The sequence below is a fragment of the Castor canadensis genome, chromosome 4 (assembly GCF_047511655.1).
Source record: "Castor canadensis chromosome 4, mCasCan1.hap1v2, whole genome shotgun sequence".
NCBI lineage: Eukaryota > Metazoa > Chordata > Mammalia > Rodentia > Castoridae > Castor > Castor canadensis.
In genome coordinates this window covers 103,775,556-103,800,404 of record NC_133389.1, presented here as the reverse complement: position 1 = coordinate 103,800,404, position 24,849 = coordinate 103,775,556, and the positions used below count along the sequence as shown (strand labels likewise).

At 35.4% G+C, this 24,849-nt stretch overlaps 1 protein-coding gene across 16 annotated transcripts in view; it reads right to left on the bottom strand.

Moving 5' to 3' along the window:
• The window catches only part of Mbd5 (methyl-CpG binding domain protein 5), a 384,589-nt gene that overhangs the window by 24,246 nt on the left and 335,494 nt on the right, over positions 1–24,849 (bottom strand). For 14 of the 16 annotated variants that reach the window (XM_074070701.1, XM_074070707.1, XM_074070706.1 and 11 more), the window contains 3 exons: positions 12,057–13,082; positions 10,265–10,473; positions 4,597–5,802 (listed from right to left, as the gene is read on the bottom strand). In XM_074070701.1, coding sequence (XP_073926802.1) covers positions 4,597–5,802; positions 10,265–10,473; positions 12,057–13,082 — 2,441 coding nt within the window. Of the gene's footprint in view, positions 1–4,403; positions 4,496–4,596; positions 5,803–10,264; positions 10,474–12,056; positions 13,083–24,849 lie in introns of all 16 variants that reach the window. The other 2 variants (XM_074070709.1, XM_074070710.1) reach the window with 2 other exon arrangements.

Below are 24,849 nucleotides of genomic sequence, written 5' to 3'. Positions count from 1 at the left end.
GTACATTATGGCCAGGAGTCGCCATTTTCCTTTCCAGGAATTCCCTAACCCTATGCCAGGCCTGGAAGTATGACTATCTGGCCACGACTATGTATGGGAATGCTGGCTTTTTTTTTTTTTTTTTGGTGGTACTGGAATTTGAACTTAGGACCTCACACTTGTTAGTGGCCGCTCTACCACTTGAGACACTCCACTAGCCCCATGCCTATGTATTGGAACAAAGCACTGAAGTCTTATTCTTGGCCACTAAACCACAAATGATAAAAGTTCATTGTTCAGAAAGAAACTTGCACAAATACATTTCTAACTAATCTCCCAGAATGTACTTCATTACAAACTTGACAACCAAGGGAAAAAACCTATTAGTAAAGAGATTCCACTTCTTGAACAGTATAATTTAAGTCACAACACCCTCTAGAGCTGTCATGTAGCTTCAACATGAAAATAGGAATACACACACGATTCAGGTGAACTTTGTTTAACAGACTGTTAAAATTCTCTGTTGGTGTGTGTGTGTGGGGAGGATAGGAGGGTGAGGAGAGAAAGCCCTAGTTGATATTTTTCAGAAACAATGAGGGAAGAGAGACTTTCACTCAACAAACTGAGTGCTTTAAAATGTTTTCACCAGGCAGAATGCTGCTTGAAATTAACAGTGATACTAATTTATAATCAGGTATGCCAATTTGTATACCATGTAATGACGTTAACACACTATTTCCTTCATTTAATATATTTGTTATGATCCTTTCATCCTCAACCTGGTTAGTAAATCCTCTATTTGTAGATAGTGCATAGATAAACAACAACTACCCCAATCAATTACCCCAATCCCCAAAATGGTGGCAACCAAAATAATATAATTGTCTTAAACAGAAGATGGGGCAAAGAGGTTCATTTTTAGTAGGCTTCTTTTGTGTGCTTGGATAACCTGTCTATGATATCTCATTTAATTCTTAATATCCCTCTTTCTGAGTAGGAATTAATATTCCCACTTGAGATGAAAGGAGACCACAGTTCCTGGGAGAGTAACACACCTACACAGGACCAATTAAATAATGGACAGAGCTTGGATTAAGCTCATACAATAATGCCCAAAGCCATGCCTCTTTTCACCACACTCTGCATTCTCTCTAGTTCTCTTAGTCTATATTCATACAGTATTTTATGCTTAGAACTCATACCTGTTAAGAAGCCATCTCGCAGAACATGTTGAATGCATTATCATTCTGTCACATATTCTATCCTACCAAATATTAAAAATGCCTTTGCAAGATAATAAACCGACCAAGTCATTTACTATACTGAGCAGCAAGCAGTGTCTGCTGAAATATTAAGCTAACGACAATGTGCATATCTCAACTCTTGGCAGATAACAGTGCTCTGATCACAGCATTAGCCTCTGTTAGCCCAGAGACCGCTCACACAACAAGAAAACATGAGAGGCGCCCAGCTTATTTTGAAATAGTGATCTGTGATACTGTTAATTATTTCTTTTTCTACTTTGGCTGCTTCTGAAAGAATTTGGAGTTGCTTGCTGAGAACAAAGTCTATAACTGAAATTAATAAATGATAGGTTGTGGGATAGACAGGGACATAATCTATTCTAAAACTTGACTTTATCTGATGGGATCTCAGATTAATTTACTTTTGTGGACACAGAAATAGTATGCAAGCTAGGAGGCTTAAGAAGGTTTAAAATGATAACATACTAAAAAAATTATTTAGATGACTAATTGAGGGACTGTCTGGGGGAGCAAAGAGGAGGAAGAAGAGGGAAAGAGAACGATGAGGGGGACATTGCTGAGATACATAGGGTCTATGTATGAAGGTAGCACAAGGAAACTCACTGAAAGCTGTTGAAAAACAGGGGTGAGGGTATGAGGAAAAGAGAACAATTAAAGGAGTTAATCAAGTCAATGTACAGTATATACATATGAGAAATGCCAATTAATATACTAGTAGAAGTACATATTTATAATAAAGAAAATTGGCAAACATTTCCTGAGATACACAAAGATAAACAGTAAAGGAAATAGTTCCACATCAGCAAAGCAGAATTAATAAGGATTTATTATAATAAATTGTGGTATTAATCTTTAGACTTTACTAAAATGTCAGGCATGTAGTATACTGAAGGGAACCTAAGGTACTGCTTACCTAGATAATAACCATTAACAACCATATTTCTGGCACTTGTAGAAATCTGGTTATTAATGCACAATGCTGTACTTATTCAACATTGCTGAGCATTAAGAGATTCTATGTAAATAAAATTTCCATGAAAACTGGTTCACTTGGATAAGAGAACAAATTAAAGAAATGCTTTATTTGAGATCTTTCTCAAACAGATCATGCTTTGTCTTACACAGTTATTGAACACAGTTTAATCTTTTCTTGATGAATCCGTGTCACTTATTTATCAAGCAAAGGCTACTTGGCTTGAAATCAGACCTGTTTCATAATACCACCTTTTGGTATTATGAAAATTAGAACACTGTTGGGCTCAGAGGGCATCATTAAATAAAGTATGAGGAAATCCTTCTTTTGTTTTGTGAACTACAGGAAAAACACAAGTGTTGAGAAATGGTACTTCACTTTTTTAATGTGCAAAAAGTAAAGGGGGTCCTGAAAAGAACAGAGGGTTTTAAAAATGCTGAGTGCCCTACAGCTTTTAAGGCTGTTTTACCTTGCTTTTTAGTGACAGATAAATATTTCATGTATTATCATTAATATTTTATTACATAGTTTCAGTTTTGACCTCAAAATATATGCTTTAAATTATGTTTTTTGAATTACTAAAAATACTTTTAGTGTATCTTCATACCAATACTTTAACTTAAGAATGCAAAATTACAATGTCAGCATATGGGAAAGGGAATACTTAAATTTTCAGAAGCAATTTCATGCTCTGTAGTAGGAATTCAGTTGTTGCCTAAAATAAGGAAGAAGAATCTGGATTTTTTTAAAAGCACTATTACTTTATAGTGAATAAAAACTAGTTGCTTATTTAAATGAAGCAAAATAAACATTTCTTAGACTCTTTTTTTTTAATGAAAATCTACTGTCAGTGAATAACTCAACCTCAGGAGTTTTCAAACACGGATAAATCAGTAGACTCGGACCGTTGTTTAATGTGAAAGGTGTTTAAAGTACATGCTTTTATCCACCTGAGAGCATACAAAGATATTTAGACAAGAAATTTAGGACAGGAAGAATGTTTCCAGGGAAGAGGGGGGGTATAATCTTTTTTTAGTTAAACTTTTTGTAAAATGGCACATGAAAAACACTTGGTTCATTTGCACAGAAATTGTAAAACAGTTCAGAGCCTATGTCTTACATTTGTGGCAGTTTCATTTATATCATAAATCTACTTTCACTGTTTCTAATTATTTTTTGAATAAATTGTCAAAAATATTTAGGCTTATCAACTTAAAGAATGTTTGTCTGTTCTCAGAGAGTATAGAGAATAAAATGTCTTATGAATAGGAGTATGGAATTCATTTTCTTATCAAATGTAGAAACATTATGCCTGGAGTGTATCCTGACAAGTATATATTAGGAATTATAAGCAAGGGTTTAGGGACCTCCTGGTCCTTTGGAGAAAGACAATTCTTTTATTGTGCTGGCAAAAATGCTTTTGGTTTCCTGCCATTAAACCTAAGTGCCAAAGAAAGTCTGAGCAGAGCTAAAGTAGTTTTGTACAATATACTCTTTAAAAGAAAAATATATACCTATAAGAGTAGTTTTTATTATCTAAGAATATGAAAAATTGTTTCTTCATCATATAAAGGGGATGGACATAAATATCTCTTTCGGGTCAAAAATATATTTTTCTAATTACTTTAAACATTCTGCATATTTCTTGCCTATGAGCCAATTTTACCATTTGTATGGGGAGGAGGTGGGAAGAAGACCAAAAAACTCCTAATTTCTTCTAAATTGGATGGTAGTTTCATGGAGAAGTTTTCATTTAATTTATACGATCAGATTGTGTTAAGTAGAACCAGACTATGGGGTTAAACGTTTCCATGTGTTATAAAGGCCCAGAACTTTTTCTGAAACGAGACACTGTTCTGAGCTAGACTTACCTGCTGCTTTCAGAAATGGCTCCAACTTCACCCAGATTTTACCCCCTTCCCAGTTCGACGTGTCACATATAAACACATATCCCTTGGCACTTCCTGTTGCCTGGGATGGCTCCTATCTCTGTCATATTCATAGACCTCCACCAGCTATCAAATTACTTTCCTTAGTAATCGACACTTGCCTGCCTCCTGTTTGTAGAATGAGGAGCTAGTTAAATGCAGAAAAGGAAGGCAGAGTTGACAAAATTCTGGAAATCTGGTTCTTGGGTTTAGCGCCACCCTGAGCCTAGTGGGATCTATAAATGCTTCATAACTCACCCCTTGTTGAAATGACATTTTGGTGACTATAACCATCCCCTCTTCATTTTATGCTCCAGAAGCTTGTGAGACCTCAATGAGTCATGAAGAATCTTAAATTCAAATCCAAAGAATCCAAAGTGATGACAACAAAAAATAATAATCGATATTTGAACACAGGTTAGTATTTGACAATGGATAAAGATTGGTATACCTTCCCTTCCTCGGGGCTTTGTTGACATGAATTGTGAACGTCGTCTTCTCTTACTAATTTTCCAGGCCAGGAAGCCAGTCCTTTGATTTGGCCCCAGACCAAGTCGCCAACGTTGAACGTCCTTGGTCTATAATGTATCAACTCATTTGAAGAGGGAGAGTCTGGATTCCTTAGGTCATCTTCACTACTAATGCTTTTAGCGTCTGAAGGGCTAGGCACACACCCATTAATGCTTTTGGCATTAAAGTCTCCATTGTAATGGATGTAGTCTTTGACCAGAGAATTTTCCAAACTATTTGAGGAACTTGGAGACTGCTCCTCTAGGACTAGGTCTTGCTTTGCAGTACTTAGCAGCTCTCCAAATCCCCGACTCTGTCGAGGTCTGTTCCCATTAATGTGTGCACATCTCTCCACAGTGTTCTCTAGTCTCTCCTTAAAACTCATCATAGTTCTTTTGTAGTTATTATACCTGAAATTTTCCTCCAGAATTTTATCCCCTTGACAATTTCTTGGTGGTAACAGTATTGGGTGCTGTTCGCCAGGCAGAAATGGCAGTGTAGAGACATTATTGGGCCTTTCATGACAAGGACTACTGTGGATATGGCCTGGATGATCTAAAAATTCCTCATACTTCCACCTATTTCGCTCCCCTCTGGGACTTTGCTCCCCATCCCACTGTTTTTTGGATGTGTGGCAACTTGCTGACTTGAAATATTCAAACCCATCTCCTTCATTTGAGTTTTTCCCATGGTCTAGATTCTTGGGCAGCCGAGCCCCTCTTGCACTCCTCAGCCTGCTGTCGTGATCAACTGCCATGTTCCGTCCATGAATGACTGCACTGACAGCACTGGAGAGATTTAATGGGTCACCAATTGAGGCAGTGAAGGCACTCATGGCACTCAGAGCTGGAATAGGGCTGATCTGAGTTGTACTGTTGACAGCAGTGGTGATGACAACCTGCATTCCTTTGCTGGCTGCATCAACAACTGCTTTGTAGATGGCATCTACAGAGGCATCACCTTGACCACCCATAACAAGGCCATCTTTCACCTGCTGACCAAGAGATGGGTCGATCCTCGGTTGCAACTCACAAGGTGTATCTTGGAAAGGTGGAAGTGCAGTGTTTAGATTATCAGGAAGTGCTGTGAGCCCCGGCTGAGTGCTTATTCTTTTGTTTAGGAGAGCTGCGTCTTCTTGCATTCTCACCTTAAAGAAATAGACAGGAGGGAGAGAGAGAGAGAGAGAGCGAGAGAGAATGAGAGAGAGAGAGCGAGAGAGAGAAAGGAAAAAATTTTAAAGGCTTCAAAGAGAAAGATCATAATTTTAAGATTTATCAAATTATATTTGGGTACTGCTTCTTTAGTTGAAATCATTCAACAGACTTTCTTTTTTAAGCTTATCATTGCCAAATATTTTCTAGAAAAATTAACTGAGGTGCTTGGATGCAGATGTCAGGTGGTGACTCTACTTACTTAATGATGTTACAGATCTTTGCACCTTGGGGTTCAAGTCACAGAAACTAAACCAAAGGAATCAGACTTTGAAAATGATTTCTAATACTGATGTTTCTAACTTAACTAAGTGAAACAATCTAAGATTAAAATAGACCAAATAAACTCTTCTAAACAATAAAATATATTGCTATGACACTATATTTTTGAAGTCTTCAGATGGGATAGTAACACCTGCTCCTTAACCTTATCAGGCTGAGAGACACCTTTGTACTGCCTGTCAACAATGACAGGGGCTTGCTACAGATGTGATTCTCCACTGGGGAGAGGTAAAGAGGGCATATCAGAATTTCAGTATAGGAAGGATGAGTGAATTCTGAAAAAATCCCCAAGGTTTTTCTAATTTCACTAACACTCATCTAAGAATTACGGCTCCAGACCCTTGATACACAATCATGCTCTTCCTGTTTCTATATCCTTCCCTACTAAACCAGAATTTGAGATCTGACAGCACATCAACCACTCTGAGGCTATTATTCCCCTGTCTATACTTACCACATAAAATCCCAATCTTGGATCATTTCAACTGCCTGTCATGTCTATTATCTATGGTAAGGGTGCTGAGTATGTTTTGGATAGGAATCTATGGCTTCCAACCTCCACTGGGGTCCATTTGCTGCCTGGCAATCCTGATCTTCTAGTTAAATCTGCTGTTCTCATTCTTCTCAACTGTTCAAATCTTCCTATACTTCTTCAAGTCTGTTGCTATGCAATCTTCAGTGCTAGTCTTGGTCAATGGCCTTACTGAACAGAGAAAATGGAGCTCACAGGTAAGAATTCTCTTAATTTTTATACTCTGACATTCCCTGCCTCTGGATAGCACACATTTCTCTGCAACTGTGCCTGTCCTAAGTCTTGTACTACTTCTTAGTATGAGAGAGGCCCATTTTGCTCTCTGCAGGTAAGTTCTCCATTTACGCTTTGGACTCCAAGCTTTCTTCTCAGGAATTTTGCCTCCTCTGTTACCCCTTCTCTTCCTTGTTTTCAATCTCTTCCACTTTTGGTTCTTCTTTTTAGCATATGATTGTGGGCATGGCTTCCAGTTTAAAAGTTTGTATTCAACCTAATGTTTCCTTTGGAAGACTGCCCTGTCTTATGTTCTTCTTAGTTAAGTCTTTGTAAGCACATTCTGCACTCAAATTCCGAACATTCATTCACCACGCCATCCACTGCACTCTGGCTCCTGCTCCCACTACTCCACTCAAACTACATTCTACCAAGTCACTGTCAAGTCCTACTGGCTACATCTAATGGATTCTCTTCAGGCTTTACCTTGTTTTCTTGGTGACACAGTAGTTCACTTCTTCCTTTCTTAATTATTTTATTACATGTGATGCATCTGAACATTTTATTATTTTCAAAAAAATTGTCTTTTTCATCACTACTCCCTACTCAGACCACACTTTCCTACCTCCCTCTGATCCTATTTCCTTCCTTAGAAGTAACTAATGCTGACAGCATCCTTGCAGACACTTTTTAATATGTTAGAAAGTACACATGTGAATATCTAGTCTCTCTTCTTCCCTTCCTTCCTATCCTACACCTTTCTTCAACATAAGCAGAATTGCACTGTAGTATTGTTCTGGCAATAGTATAGTATTGTAGTCTTAAAGATTTTTCCATATTGGATTGTATAAGTCTGTCTAATCTTTTAAACTATTAGGTACATGGATATGTCATATTTAACTATTTCCCTATTGACAGATATTTATGTGGTTCAAATTTCTAACACTATAAATCATGCTGTAATGAACATTCAGATATGGGCTCTGTTATTCATATTCAAAGATTGCTCTTAAATAGGTAAACAGAAGTTGAACTTCTGGTCAAAGGATATGGTATATTTAAAAATTTGATGTACTACCAAATTACCCTCCAAAAGAAATAAACCAGGCTGGGGAAGAGCTCTGTGGCAGACTACTTGCTTAGCACTCAAAAAGCACTGCAGTAACAAAAACAAAACCAAAAAAACCCAAGGGCTGGCAGAGTGACTCAATTGATAGAATGCCTGCCTATCAAAGTGAGGCCCTGCTTGTTCTCCCTCATATGCGGATTGTAGACCTAAAACAAATGCAGCAATATTATGGGACATGGGTCACAGTAAGGGGAGGCTGTTAAGGGAGGGATAGGGCAAGGGAAGGAAACCAAAAACTTGAGTGAGATTGTGCTCACTGTACAGGTATGAATATAAAAATTTTAAACTAGCTGGGCCCCATGGAAGAGGACTAGGGAGGAATGAAGAGGACTGGAAGTGGTGAATCAATTGTAGCTGTAATACACATATGCATGGGAACAACACAAGGAAACTCCTTGTGTAGCTATCTTTATCTCAAACTAGCAAAACGTCATGTTTCTTGTTTTATTTTTTGTCTTTTCTTCTACAAAACTGAAGAACAGGAAGGCAGAACAGGTTCGGTGGGGGGGCAGGGAAAGAGTAGGAGGACGAATATGGTACAAACAATGTATTCACATGTATGTAAATGCAAAAATGATACCTGCTGAAACTGTTCCAGGAATTGTGAGGGGGAATGGAGGGGGGGGGAGGGAAGGGAAGTGGAGGGGGGAATTCAAGTATGATATATTTGATACATTGTAAGATCATGTGTAAATGCTACAATGTACCCTCACCCAGCACAACAACAAAAAGTGAGACCATGAGTTCAAACCCAGTATCACCAAAAAAAAAAAAAAAAATCAAACAAAAACCCTGAACCAATATTCAAATACAAATACACACACAGTAATCTGAGAAATCTATTTCCTCACATACTTTTCAGGAATAAGTATCATCAATCTGATGAACATGGTGCTGATGATTCTGCCCATATGTTTATTAATCTTTCACCTTCTTTCTTTTTTTTTTTTTTTTTTGGTGGTACTGGGTGTTTAACTCAGGGCTGTCTGCTTGCTAAGCAGGTGGCTCTACCACTTGAGCCACTCCACTAGCCCGGTGCTGGTTAGTTTTGAGATAGGATCTTGCTTTATGCTTGGACTGGCCTGGAGAGCAATCCTCCTATTTGTGCTTCCCTGCATGGTAGAGATGGGTTCTTGTGAACTTTATGCCCAGGCTGACCTTGAATGGCAATTCTCCCAATCTCCACCTCCCAAACAGCAAGGATTATAGGCTTGAACCACTGCACCTGGTCTATCTTTTATTTTCTGTGAATTGTTTGTTTGTATCTATTGCTCAGTTTTCTAATCAACTATCCTTTTTCTTTTTGATCTATAGGAGCTCTTTTCATATTATATGTGTTGGTTATTTATTATGTATTAGGAAAGAGTTTTCTGCTACTTGGTACTTGGCTTTAACTTTGTTTAGAATATCTTTGACCAGCTGGTATGGTGGCACACACCTGTAATCCCAGTACTTGGAAGGCAGAAATAAGAGGATCGTGGTTGGAGGCAAGGGAAGCATGAGACCCTATCTGAAAAGCGAAAGTACTGGGAAATGGATGAAGTGGTAGAGTACTTATGAAGCAAGAGTAAGGCTCTGAATACACTGCTCAGTACTGCCCACCAGAGTATCTTTGATTATACAGAAATTAAAAGTTGAATGTGTTACTTCTTTTTATTTCAGCTTACTGATTTTGTGTTTTGCTTAAAGAGTCCTTTTTACCTTAAGATTTTATATATATAGTGTGGTAGACTATGTCTGTAATCTCAGAACATGGGAGACCAAGACAGGAGCTACATAGTGAGACTCTGTCTCAAAAAACATATATACCTATTTAAAATCTTCTATATTTTTTCTTATATTTATTGAATCTTTCTCTTTCCCTCTAACTCCTTCATCTATCAGGAACTTATTTACTTTGTAGAACTGAAAGAAGACCATGGGGCTTAATCCAGGGGGAGAGGGCTGAGAACTGAGGCTGAAGAGGGAGATCAGTGCATGGGTCTTGATCATGAGAATAAGGTGAAACACAAAAGGGTAGCGCTCAGCTTTTCCTTACAGCTCCAAAAGACTTACTGTTTCAGACAAAATAAAATTTCCTTCACACAAAAGCCTGGAATGTTTACTAATACTCAGTAACGAGAAATAGCAGTAGAGAAAGAGGATACATTGTCTACTATTTTCACCCTCTATCACCCAGATTATGTTTTAAAGCAAACCTAGACATTGTTTTCTACTCAAATGATCTATGGAAGGAGAGTACCTGAAAGTTCTGAAACAGACAAGCCATGGGGTTATTGTTAGCTGGGCAAGGAATTGTGGGCTGTCCTTGGAAGGCCTGGAGATTCTGGTACCCCTGGAGAAGTTGTTGCTGTTGCTGATTTGGAGGAAACATCTGATTGTTGTTTATCAGTGACTGTAGATGAGTCAGTTGATGATTATTCAAGGTATTGTTTATTGATGACATATCACCTACAGTTTGAAAAACATAAAATGTAAGTCAATGTGATTCTTCAGAGCTCCTATGCCTATCTTTGTATCAGAATTCCTGAAACAAAAACTAAAAGCTAAACTTTCCTGGGTAATATGTTTTTCTTTTTCAAAGTCTTACAAAGTGGTAAGGAAAGAGTAGTTTTATTATTTAGTCTTATCATGCATAATTAGCTTTGTAAATTTTATATCATGTAAAGGCTACTTAGTTTTTGCTTCATCTGTTAGCCAATCCTTGTATGTTGAAGTTCAGTGTTATAGGATTCCTTGCATCTCTTTTTATTAGAATACCTACAATTAAAGGTTGAAATCTGTCCTAACATGTTTTAGCAAACATAACTATTTGACCAGATTAAAATGAGTGAGTCTTATCAGACATTGTTTACAAAATTTCATTGTTAAACCACAATCATCAATAAATATTATCAAATAAAATTAGAGGCTTAGTTTAGACATATACATTTTGTTTTGGAATAAAAGGTTGGTCACTTAAAACTAAAATTATAAAGAAAGTTAATATTAAAAAAGAATTCATTGTCATAGTCACCAAAATATTATTTTAATTAATACATTAATGAATATCTTTAATGAATAATGAAATTTATAATTAAAATTCCAAATTATTTGGAAATTACTTAAGTTTTTTTGAGGATAATGTCATAGAAATTGTCTTATAACTTGAAATGAATGTTTTAGGTTATTTTATTACAGGGATTTCAAGCCCAGATAAAAGTAATTGTGCTATTTTATAAATATGCCCATAAATGCAGAAAAATAAATAATTTTAAACATTACATATTGAAGATGCTCTTGACAGCATCATGTATATTTGTCTATGTTTCTAGACTTTATGGACACCATCCTATTTTTTATATTATAGTTACCTGCACCCATCAGCTAAATGCCCTGGCAATTATTTTTAAACCTTTTTGTGACAGGATAATATACATGAAAGACTTTATTTTTAAGCCACAAAGACCTAAGAAAATAATTTTGATTCAGGAAATCTAGTAGCATCCAGAGGGACTATTTCCTTGAACTTGTGAAAACTTTTGCTTTGGGTGTTTTTATGCCTTGTTCCTTATTTTGCTGGTCAAATATTTAGTTTTGTTTATTTAGGGATCACCTGGAAAAACACTTCTTCAAGCTGTTTCCATCCACAGTGCAGCTGCTCATACTAACCCTGTGATGCCACATCAACTAAAATTGAAATAAAAGTTACTTTAAAGATGTACCTGTGCTTTATTATTTGAAAAAATAAGACTCTACTTGGCTTAAGAGAGTGATGGATAGGTTAGGTTTAGGTGGCATCAGAAATCGAAGATAACAGAAAGCAGATTAAAATGGTATTTAGTATTGCTAGAATAGGGGAAAAAGGAAAAAGTCATTTTCATGTTTGTATAACTATGGTTTTGTGTAGGTGTTGTTATATTTAGTTCCTTAAGCAAGCTGTGACATAACAAAAACATTTTTAAAAATAGTGTGACAAAATGGAGTTTTTAAAAAGGAGAAAATAGAATTAGAAAAACGTTTGTTTTAAAAAATTGTGAAAAAATTTAACTTACCAAGCAGACCTGTCCCCAGTAGAGGGTTAAGTAGCTGTGGCACCACAGAGTTACTGTTGAGTTTAGCTGGACCAGGTGTATTCCCAGCATTATTAGATATATTCAGCAATGTTTCTGCCATTGACACCACTGCTGTCCCACCAAGTGTTGAGACAGTCAGTGCTGCCACTGCTGATGATGTAGTGGTTGTGGTAGTGGTTGCCTGGGAGGAGGTTGCTATGGAAACCTCTGGATGATTAGCGGTGTTGGCCGATGCCGAGTTCAGGACACCTCCCAACAGCTGGGGATTCAAGGCCATTAATCCTGAGGCCCCAGTGACAGCTGGGAGGAACAGGGGGTTAAAAGTAGTGTCACTGCCTGTAAAGCTCGGTAAAAGGTTCCCCAGGGGGCTGGTTAAAAGGGTCTCAGCTCGGCTGTTGTCTGACTGATCGCTTGGCAAATGGTGTGGTGGGGCTGTCATCTGTGTTAATGAGGGTAAAGGGGTATTCTGCTGTTGCAAAAGATCTGAGATGGTCAGATTGAGAGGTGGCAGGGGAAGCATGGCAGCTGCTTGGGCTTGGTTCTGAAGCAGGGCTGCTAAAAGCTGAAAGTGAACAGGCTGTAATACCTGCCCATCCATGTCACCAGAAAGAAAAGCTAAAGCAGCATTTACATTCGGGTTGAGAAAACCTAAAGGGTGGAGGTTGATCTCAGACTTGCCTTCTCCTGCTGAAGGCTGGAGGATATTTAATAGGTTCTGGTTTAGGAGATGCTGTTGATTCACTGGCAAAGAAATAGGTAGAGAACTGAGGAGGCTGGGGTTCAAGGGGTGTGGAAGATGGTTGTTTGAAGTGCTGTTGGATGGAAAATGAAGTGCGTGCTCCTGGCCAACAAAAGGAAAATCACTCCCAATGGGCAGCTGACTTTGCAGTGGGTTTCCAGCTGCGGTGGTGACTATGACGCCATCTTGGAGAACAGATGTTGTCTTTGTGATGGCAGGGTGGTTGGTGCCAGCTATGGCTATGGAGGATGATGCGCCTGACCCGCCTAAAGTTAAAAAAAAAAAAAAAGAAACCCAGTTATTAATTAAGCAAGACTACACCTAAAATTAAGATATGTTTCAGTTTGTTACATGCCACTATCATTGACTGTAAGTGGATTAACTATATCAGAGATGATTTGACATCTGTTAATGAGATTTAATCTACTTTGAAAATAAATATATTGAAAAGGCTTGGCACTGTTGCTGAGCACCAAACAGATTGTTTTTTCACAGCTGGACAAGGAAAATATGGGAGAGTCTGTTGTAGTTCATTCAATTGGGTAGGCAAAAGAAAAGCCCAATATTGGACAGATGCACTGATAAATTCTGCAGAACTTTACAGAAGATCTAACACCAATGCTTCTATTTCATAACATATAAAGGAAATGCTCCTCAAACTATTCCACAAAATAGAAATGAATACTACCAATTCATTCTATGAAGCCAGTAATATCCTGATACCAAAACTAGGTAAGGACACACACACATACACACACAAATTGTAGATCATTCTGTTGATGAACATAGATGGAAAAATCCTCAATAAAATACTTACAAACAAAATTCAACAACACATTAAAAAATCATACATAGTGAACAAGTTTATATTCCAGGGATGCAAAGATGGTTCAACATATGCAAATCAATAAACATAAAAGACCACATGAATATATTCAAGGATAAAAATCACATGATCATGTCAATAGATGCAGAAAAAGCCTTTGACAAAATTCAACATTCCCTTATGATAAAAGCTCTGAAGAAACTAGGAATAGAAGAATCAGACCTTTTCACAATAAAGACTGTATATGACAAACCAATAGCTAACAGTATACTAAATGGGGAAAAACTGAAAGCATTTCCTCTAAATTTAGGAATGAAGTAAGGGTGTCCACTCTCTCCACTCTTATTTAATATAGTACTTGAATTTTTAGAATAATAAGGCAAGAGGAAGAAGTAAGAGGAATAGAAATAGGAAAGGAAGAAATTATCCCTACTTGCAGCTGATATGATCCTGTACCTGAAAGACCCTTATGACTCCACCAAAAAACTCTTAGGTCTGATAAACATTTTCAGCAAAGTAGCAGGATACAAAATCAACATATAAAATCAGTAACTTTTCTATATATCAACAATATATACTGTACAGTCTGAGAAAGAAATCAGGAAAATAATTGCATACATAATAGTCTAAAAAATGTCAGAATAAACCTAACTAAGGAGAAGACCTCCACAATGAAAACTATAAAACACTGGAAAAATAGAAGATGGCAAAAGATGGACAGATTTCCCATGTTTATGGATCGGCAGAATTAATATTGTGAAAATGGCTATATTATCGAAAGTGATCTCCAGATTCAACGCAATCCCCTTCAAAATCCCAATGTAATCCTTAACAGAAAAATCAATTCTAAAATTCATTTGTTAGTTCAGAGACCTAGAATAGCCAAAGAAATTCTGAGCAAAAACCCAGCAATGTTGGTGTTATCACACTACCTGACTTTAAATTATACTAGAGTCATAGTAACAAAAACACCTTGGTACTGACACAAAACAGACATGTAGATCAATGGACTAGAAGAGAGGACCCAGCGATAAGCCCATACAACTACAGCTATCTGATTGTGGACAAAAGTGCCAAAAATATACACTGGAGAAAAAAAAAGTCTCTTCAGCAAACATTTCTGGGAAAACTGGATATTCACATGTAGAAGACTAAAACTAGATCCCTATTTATCACCTTGTACAAAAATCAATTCAAAATGGATCAAAGACCTTAATGTAAGACCTTAATGTAAACTACTAAGGGAAAACACTTCAAGATATTGGCATAGGCAGTGACTTTCTGAATAGGACTCCAATTGCTCAGGAAATAAAAACAAAACTGACAAGTGGGATTGCAATAAATTAAAAAGCTTCTGAACATCAAAAGAAACAATTACCAGAGTGGAGAGAAGCCTAGAGAATGGGAAAAAATCTTTGCCCTTTACTCATCTGAGAAGAGATTAATATCCAGAATACATAAAGATCTCAAAAAAATAAACACCCAAAGAACAAATAATCAGACCAATAAATGGGCAAATGACTTGAACAGGTGGTTCTCAAATGTCTAAGTACAAATGGCCAATAAACGCATGAAAAAAATGTTCAATAAATTTAGCCATTACGGAAATGCTATCAACACAACATAGAGATTCCATATCACCTCAGTCAGAAGGTCTTTTATCAAGAAAATAAACAACAAATGCTGGCTAGGTTGGGGTGGGAGAAACCCTTATTTATTGTTGGTGAGAATGTGAATTACTACAGCCACTATGAAAATTGCTATGGAGGCGCCTCAGAAAACTAAAAATAGAACTACCATATGATCCTGCTATATTTATATTCCTGGGTACATACTTGAAGAGATCAAACACAGTCAATGATAGAGACACCTGCACACCATCTTTATTGCAGCACTATTCACAATAGCCAAGTTATGGAGCCAGTGTAGGGCCATCATTGGACAAATGGACAAAGATAATGTGGTGTACATAGTAATGGAGTATTATTCAGCCACAGAGAATAATGAAATCATGTCATTTGCAGGGAAATGGAAACCATCATGTTAAGCAAAATAAGCCAGCAGTTTGTATGCTTTCTCTCATATGCAGAATTTAGATTTAAAAAAAAAATATATATATATATATATATATATATATGTTTTCAAACATATATATATATATATATATGTTTGAAAATGTCATAATGAAATTATGACCAATAAACAATTAAAGGTAACAAACCTTCATTTAAAAAACAAATATATATTAAAAAAAGATTTTGGGGAGGGTGGCAGGAGACAGGGGGAGATATAGCCCAAACAATGTATACACATATGAATAAATGAATAAAAAATAAAAAAAGATTTCGGTCTTATTTTTTAAACTAGCACTTGCTTTTAATGAACAAAGCTCCCTCAAAACTACAATGTGCATGAAAATATAAAGCAGAAAACAAAAAAAATTAAAATATTTTTAAATAAAGAGTCATGTTATAATGCTGTTTTGCAACTTTTTTCATTTATCAATATATTGAGAATACTATTCCATATTAACTCATATACAGCTATAGAATCATTTTACTGGTTTCATGTATTAATATGCCATAGTATAATCAATTCAGTGATGAATGTTTTGATGTTTTCAGTCTCTTACTATAGATAACACTATAATGAACATTCTTAGTACCGTATTTCTGCCATTTTGCCCAATTATTTTCTAAGAATGAATTCTTGAATGTGGAGTTCCAGATACAAAAAAGTTTATGTATTTTAAAAGTTTTGAAACTTTTAAACAACCCTATGGAAGTAGTAGATCAATACATTCCTTTTCTTTTTTGGTGGTACTGGGGTTTGAACTCAGTGCCTCACACTTGCTAGGCAGGCATTTTACCACTTGAGTCACTTTGCCTGCCCAATATGTTCCTATAAGCATGTATGATAGTCCTCATCTTTCACCAACACTATTTTATCATTACTTTTAACAATGAATAGTGACCAATGATCTTTGTCATTCTAATAATATAATTTGTACTTATTATTCCTTTAATTAGACCATTCTTCATCCAAAGTAACATCCTTATTTAAAAAAAAATCATTTCTATTAGCATATAATCTCTTATTCTTGAAAGCCCTATGCCCTAGAGATGAAAATTCAGGGAATTTCATTATGTAAAGATATAAAATTTCAGTTGTTATTTATAATTACATTCTTGATTCTCAGCCCAAACTACACAATAAAATTATCTGGAGAAAAACAAATACCTGGACCTTAACCCAGACTAGTTGAAATTCATCTCTTAGAGTACAGTTTGGGCAGTAGCCACCTTTGAAATCACCCCAGTGATACAGATGTCCCAAGGATGGGGTGGAGTAGGGAAGGTGAAAGACACACTCTATTGAAAAGGAACCTATAATCATTTTTTTAAAATAAAAGTCTTCCCCTAAAGATAGGCATTGTTTTATGTAATACATGTGTTTGACAAATATTATTTTATCTTTTTATTTTAAACTAATAAGCATTTATATGGTATAAAGAATGATATAAATATCATCAAAAATCTAAAATAATTGAAATACTTTACAGTTGTGCAGTGCTATCACAACAAACTTTGAACATGTTAGCATTAAGTCACATCCAAGTACACAGGAAAGTTTCCATATTTGTAATAGCAATATCAATATAATTTTATATTCTTCTTTTTTCACCTAATATTAGAGTAACATAAGAGTTTTCCTTTTTTTTGATATACACATTGTAGCTTTATTTTTGGCTGTACAGTATACAAACTGACCATATTCATCAAATCTTCATTTTGATGAAAGTTTGGCATTCATATTTTGGCTTTCCATCATTATAACACAGAAATAATCATCTTTTTCTATGCACTTTGTTACCATTGATTGTGTGTGTGTGTGTGTGTGTGTGTGTGTGCACAACTGGGGTTTACCCAGATATTGGGCAAGCACTGTATCACTGAGCTACATCTCAGCCCTTTATATTTTACTTTGAGGCAGGGTCTTCCTAAATTGCCCAGGCTGGCTTTGAACTTGCTATTTTTCTGCCTCAGCCTTCCAATGAGCTGAAAATACAAGAATGTGCCACCGTGCCCAGTAGCATGGAGCTTCCTTCTTTCTTTCCTTCCTTCCTTCTACGGGGATTTGAACTCAGGGCTTTACACTTAACAGGCAGGTGAGGTTTGCCAACTGAGCCACACCCCCACACCCATTGAAAAAGTTTTAAGGAAAAAATATTCCAAGGTGTCCTTGGAAAAAGAATTCCATCATTGGCTTAATTATTGTGAGAATAAAAAATAAGTGAAAGGTCTATAAGCTATAAAGTTTATACAAGTAAAAGGAGTCATCATTATCATGATTACTGACATTAATAGTCATTAGTACTGCCGATTGTGATGCTGTGTTAACAGCAGTAAATACAAATCAGCATGTCCAACACACCTTACAGAAAACCTCTTTAGCAAGGATTTGTAATTTTCCCATCTGTCATACTTGGCTTTTTTTTTTTTTAAGCTCTCAGTATTTTATTTAAAGAATGAGTTTAAAAACAACCCTCTTTGAAAATGTATAAATATTTATGAAATATTATCATGAACTAATGACTATGTTTGCAAAGATTAGGGTAAGAGGATATACCAAATGCTGAAGTAGGCATATGGTATACAATTCTTTAAATATTAATTCATATTTTTTTCACAAAACAATCAACACTTTAAATATTTCATTGCTTCTTCAATTTTGCTGCTACTTCCATACATAGATAGGTTCAGTGCATCATTTGCATTTGGAAACCATTTTTTAAAATGAGCTAGTAAAAAGCCTTATATACTTGTCTTATTTAATCACTATCACTGTCAATTTTTCCTGTCTGCTAAATACGAATGACATATTTAAATGTAGAGATCACCATTTGTCTGGCCATAGGTAGAGCACATTTTCAAAATACTCTAGCATACACATGGCAAAGCTTTGTAGATGAAAGTTTTCCTTAGAGGTTAGTTTTCATTATCTTTAATTTGCAACAGAGAAGCATCCATATTTATGAATCGAGGAAGTAGCCAATTGATGGTAACATTATTTAAAACGCTCGGCATCTGTATGTTCTTGAGGAATTACAATAAAAAGGTATAGTTTCACGGGATGTGTTTTTACCTTACCAACAGGAAAGGGTAACTACTATAAACTTCTTAAAAGTATTATGTGGATCAATATATATTTATTATTTTCTCTAATTTTCAACAAATCAATTCAACAAATAGATGTATCATGTTGGACAACAGAATAGAAATGGTGATACAAGTCCTTTCCCCTGCAAGAATTCAGAGTTTTGGTAAAGTGACACAGAATCTTTCTGTCTTTTCCCTCCTCTGATGTATATTTATTGAGTTTATTATAACCAGGAAATTTTAAGCTTTTTTTTCATATATTAGCTCGTGTAACTATAATGCAATTTGCTTAGACCTAGACAGCTACATATAGCAAGGGGACAATTATAAAACTGGGGATGTCAGTGAAAACTACTTAAGTGATAACATTTGATATGGGATTTGAGAGATAAAAGGAGATAAAAAAGCGTGCTACTAAGTAGAAGCAAAGTAATTAAAAAATATAAGCAGATAATAAGGTGGATGGAGGGACAATGAAGGGTCCTGTGGTTTCCTGAAAAGAAAGAAATATGACAAAATGTATGTGGCTTCCCAATGCCCTGGCTGCCCCTGCCAGGGCAAACTTACTGCTTTAAGACAAGCAGTGAAGAAATTTAAATGATTACAGACACGAATCGTTTCGTATTTCCTCGTGTATTTCCTAGCCTACCGGTCTTACACTCATCTTCTAGAAATTAGACAATCTGATGCTGTGTTTACGTGGGTGTGCACATGATGAAAGTGAAAAAATGACCCTCTAGTGTATTGTTCCACTACCAGGAGGTAAGAGACACTGGAAAGGACACAGCTAGATGATGACTTTACAAAGCTCCCAAGTATTTCAAGAAGTTAGAAATCATCATACAGAAGAGTCCACCCCATAGTATGCAGTTCTTAAAGTCACTCATTAATGTTTGGAATCACACAAAGAGGAACTTGAAGTGTATGAATTTTTATAGCTGAAGGGAAATTTGGAGGTTGTTTCTTTCTGAACCATTTAACCTCAAAGAGGCATTCTGGTGAACCTATTTTGTAGTTCTACATACAAACCTTACGGCCTATTGAAGCATGTGGGAACAGTGTTTGGTTATGGTGTAGCATGCTTTTTTTTTTTTCCTTTTCCTTCTTTTTTTGCAGCCAAAATGTTTTGTACTTAATCTAATGATAGAGACAGTTGTTAATAGTTTTTTAAAAAATAAATTATCCATTAAACATTCAGAAGTTAAATAATGAAAAGGTGACTAGGATTCTGGAGCAAGTTAGTAAAATTAGGTCCTTTAATTGAAAAAAAAAACCCAGTTATTTCACACCTGATTTCATGAACTAGCAATTTCCTTTTTTTATTGTCTGTTTTGCTTTTCAAGAGTAGGAGAGAATATTGGAAAGTCACCTAGATAAACTTGGCATGCAAGATCACAAGCCTAGACCCCCAGAAATGGAGCCAGTTTAGTCCGATGAGGAAACAAGAGTTGTAGCCTGCTCAATGGGGTAGACTTCTGTATATGAACAGTATTCAGCACACACTTATAATTTATATATGTATGTCTGTGTATGTATATGGGTGTGTATACAGAAACAGCATCCGTAAACAAAAGAAAGTGGGTTTCAAAGGATATTTTCCTAATATTATTAATTCTTGAGATGTTTTACTAGCTTCAATTTTAGAATTGCTTTTCAAAACAAAGGTATACCTCTCTAGATTTATTTCTTTTCTTCCTGGTCACCAACATTCTTTTAACATAATCATTGTATTGTGATAAACTCTTACATGGCTGACTCTTAAACATTAGTAATATTGTTATATATGTTTTCATATGTGCATAAAAAAGGCTATAAAGCAGACAATAAAGTATTTAAAATGTCATTATACTAGTTTGATTTATATCTCCAATTTTAAATAAATACTACTGTGTGCTAAGAAACTTTCTAAATTTGTATTCCCAAATACTGGTTTTTACTCATAAAACTCAAGAACTTAAGAAATGAGTCCTGCAGAAGGTATTCCTTCACCATTTGACCTTTATCATTTGCTTTGCTAAGTATACTTTCATTGCAAACAGGATTAGTGGCAATCCTTAATAAAAATAAATGCTTTTAGAGATGAGAAAATATGGTCCAGTGAGTCTAATAAGCATAATTTACTTTTTGATCCCATTGAAATACTGAAATTTTCTTCTCTGTATTTAAAGGACTGATTTTTAATGATGAAAATAGTAATACATCAAAGGATAACTTTTCTGAGAGGTCCAAATCTTCCAATAAGATATTTTCGAGCCTTACTAACAACAGGGCATGATAATGTGCATTTACAAAATGTCGACCTATCTTTGTGCTTTGGAGTCTGATATAAATTTCTAAAATTCCTTTAAAGGCAATAGAAAGGAAGACCTAGCTAGGGATTAGTGGCTGTTTTGTTTTCTACAAAGATGGGAAAGGCAGCAGTGGCAGGATCTGAGGAAATGCATCTTTAATCTTAGAATGTGATATCTGCACAGTTGTATAAAGAAGATCAATCCTTTTGATTTTTTTTTTTTGGCAGCATTGGAGTTTGAACTCAGGGCCTCATGCTTGCTAGGCAGGTAGGTGTTCTACCACTTGAGCCACCCTGCTAGCCGAGATCAGTCTTATACTGATCATAAGACTTTTATGAGGCCATAAGAAGAGACAGGCCTTGTGAACATTAGCTACGCACTTTACCACTGAGCTACCTCCCCAGCTTATTTCCTTTCTTAACATATGAAATTGCTCTGGAAACTGCTGTAATTAATTGTAAAATGTTTGAAAAATTTCAGATTACTCAAGTAACAAAGTTCCTTTAATTACACAAAGGGATTGCATTATATTTCTATACATGTACATAATTTACTTTTATCAAATTCATCCCCTCTACAACATATCTCTTTTATCACATTACAATATTTATTATGAGGAAAGAAGATTTGAGGAAAGAGGTTGTCTCTTGTTTGGTGGGATTTCTCTTTTTTGAATATGCATGTGTAATAGTTAAAGTATTTCATCAATATCCCAATTCAAAGTAATTTGGTCAACTTTGTACTGTTCTATTGTATCCTATTTTATCTGCAGTACTAAAACAGTGTCTAATACATCTTAGATGTTCAATAAATGCTGAATTAATTACTTCATGAATATTCTATAACAGTATTAAGACATATCAATCAGCTGCAAAATCAATTTAGTATGCTCCAACCGATATTTTTTGATAAGCGTATAGAAAAGAAAATGTAGAGAACGTTGCACAGCTTGAGTATTATTTTGTGGAAACTTTTACCGATAGCTTATATACAGAAGTGCTGGGTCATGGTAAGTTAGTAGGTGTTAAAATCATTTCAGTGTCATGACTATCCCTACAAAAATGAAGTAAAATAAGATGGGAGAAGATATGATGGGATTAAAATATCAAAGTACATATGTTTTAAGTATTTTTCGTAAGACTTTCATCATACATTAAAAAAATGTCTAGTGTATTCTAACACATTAGTTTATTGTGGGAAGAAGCAAAAATAGTTGAAAAACACTGCTTCAGGATAAGGTTTCTGAGTTGCTCGGTTTCTGGAGGATGGTCTATGGAGTTGTGCTCAGGGAGCATTATTTACCAGATTATAGAGCAAAAGACTCTATAGGGGAGTTGTGCCATACAGAGCTCTGCTGTAGGGCATCTGTGATGAGCACTCACTTCTATGCCTGTGCCTATGGGTTTTGCATAGAAACTCTGAACTTCCCCAGACCACTTCCAACCCCAGGAGTCCCTCTGCAAATCCTTCAGACTTCTGTTGTATAATTCTACTTCTAATCTGTAAAAAGATGAGTTATTACTTTGAATTTCTAAGAAGTATAACAATTAGACAATAATTTTTACTCTAACCATTGCTTGGCTAGTATTAATGTTAATTCCTAGAATGTAAGAATTTATGATTTGAATTATTTATTAGTACATGCATGTGGAAATAGAACCCATTTTGATGATACCCTAGGAATATTTTTTAGCATTATTTTTATGAGTCAAATTTTTGTAGAGTTGATATTGCTCCCTAGAATCTGGGTACTTTTTGAAACTACTCAAATGTTTTTGGATTATTTAATTTTAGTAAATAATAGCTCAGGTATCTCTTACAGAACAGAAAGATTTTTTTTGTGGCTTTATAAGTGAGCTTAATATATTGCAATGGAATAAAATTCTCCCAGTTTGTAACACTGGGACAATTTATTTCTTGAAAGGTACAAAATAGGTCATTGAATCAGCAAGCATGTCATATCACTCTGAGTTCTGTTACTACCTTTGATTACATAGGCTCCATGATTAAAGTCAAACATACTTTAACTCCTTTTGCACACAAGGAAACACTAAATCTGGAATATGCAAACACAGTAAGTGGTGTAACCCTGATATTAGGAGGCTTTCTTAAACAGCAAGACATTGTCTGTAGTAAAAATATCTCATGGCAAAGAAGAAATGGCTCATTTTTCAAAAACTTAAGTAAAAGAAAAGACATAGAATTTTAATCACACAATCCAAAATTTAATATAGTTTTGTTGTTTGGTTAAAGAACAAGAGCAGAGGGAAAACTTTAACCTATAACCCTTGTGCATCAGCAGGGGAATAAAAATCTAGGGGATTTAACTCAGTCATAATCTTAAAGAAGCCTCCGCCCTTTTCTTTAGTTTACATTAGTCTGTATACAACTAAACTCCTCATATCCTGAAAGGACTAACATACAGTACAATCCACCCTTGAGCATTTTCATCCCTTAATCTTTCTGCACCTGTTGCCTCATATAGAAAATGTAGGGGATGACAGTTTCCTTTTATTTTCTTTACTGGCATGTTCTGAGACTAAACATATAGAACAACAACAACAACAACAAAAATCCCAAACTAATTACTTTGTAGTCTCTTACCCAAACTATTCTTTATGGTCTCTATTTTATTGTCTTATACCTACCATTTCAATGGTTGTCCTGAGTTTTAATCAGTGTGCTGAAAGAGAACACTTTATTTTATAGTTTAAAAATATATATACATATAAGTACTCATGAACATCTATTTATTCATAGATTTATTTATAATCTTATTAATCAATGTATTTATTTGAGTTAAGGCAAATAAATGTTTGTCACAAACCCATACTCTTGCCCTTCAGATTATATTTTCACATGCTTAGCAGAATTGATTAAATGGATTTTTTACTAGAATATAAAAAGCATTTTAAAGTGAAAAGATTGTATTTTAATGACTATCATATTGGAAGATGGGACCACTGTTATTAAGCATATTAGTGGAATAATCTAAATCTTTCTTGTTTTTTTGGAAATTATAAAAAGTCACAGGACCTAGGGACAGGTTATTATGTAGATACTGGCAGGGCCAAGTCCTCTGTGGAGGCCTGGGTTATTGGCATAGGTATACTTGTTATGTGGTAAGCCAGGGTACAGTAGCCTGAGGCCCACTTCAAAAGATGTAAGGGTCCTTTGAAGTTTGCCAGTCAAGGGCACTTGATTTTGGATTCCCCCCTAAACAAGAATACTATATAGGATATGTGCAGAAACTACATACAATCTGAATTTGTCTCTCTTTAGGAAGTGAAAGTTGTTTGAAGTGTACACTACTGGTGGATTTGCAGAACAGAGCTATGAATATTGGGAATAGGAATTCAGAATTTTGTAGATTCATCTCCAAATCCACTAGAGCACTGCTTTACAATTTGAGGCATGTCACTAAGTAACCTACTGTTCAGTCTAAATCTGTTACTTGGAAATATTAAGCTTGACTTAGTAATATTCAAAAAGATAACAGATACCTGTACACACTATGGTACAAATTACTTGGAAGCATTAGTGAAAAGGCAATTTGGAAATGCCACACAATTAGTAAGGCCTGTACAGTCTTACATTTTAGAAATGTTGTCTAAGTGTTTCATCTTTTATCTGATTTTGACACACTAGGCCTTCAATTCCTATACTTGAGTTGTGGTACATTTTAAATGTGAACACATACAGAATTCACTTATAGGCATAAGAATCAATATTTGGGCTTTTTAAGAATGAAAAATTC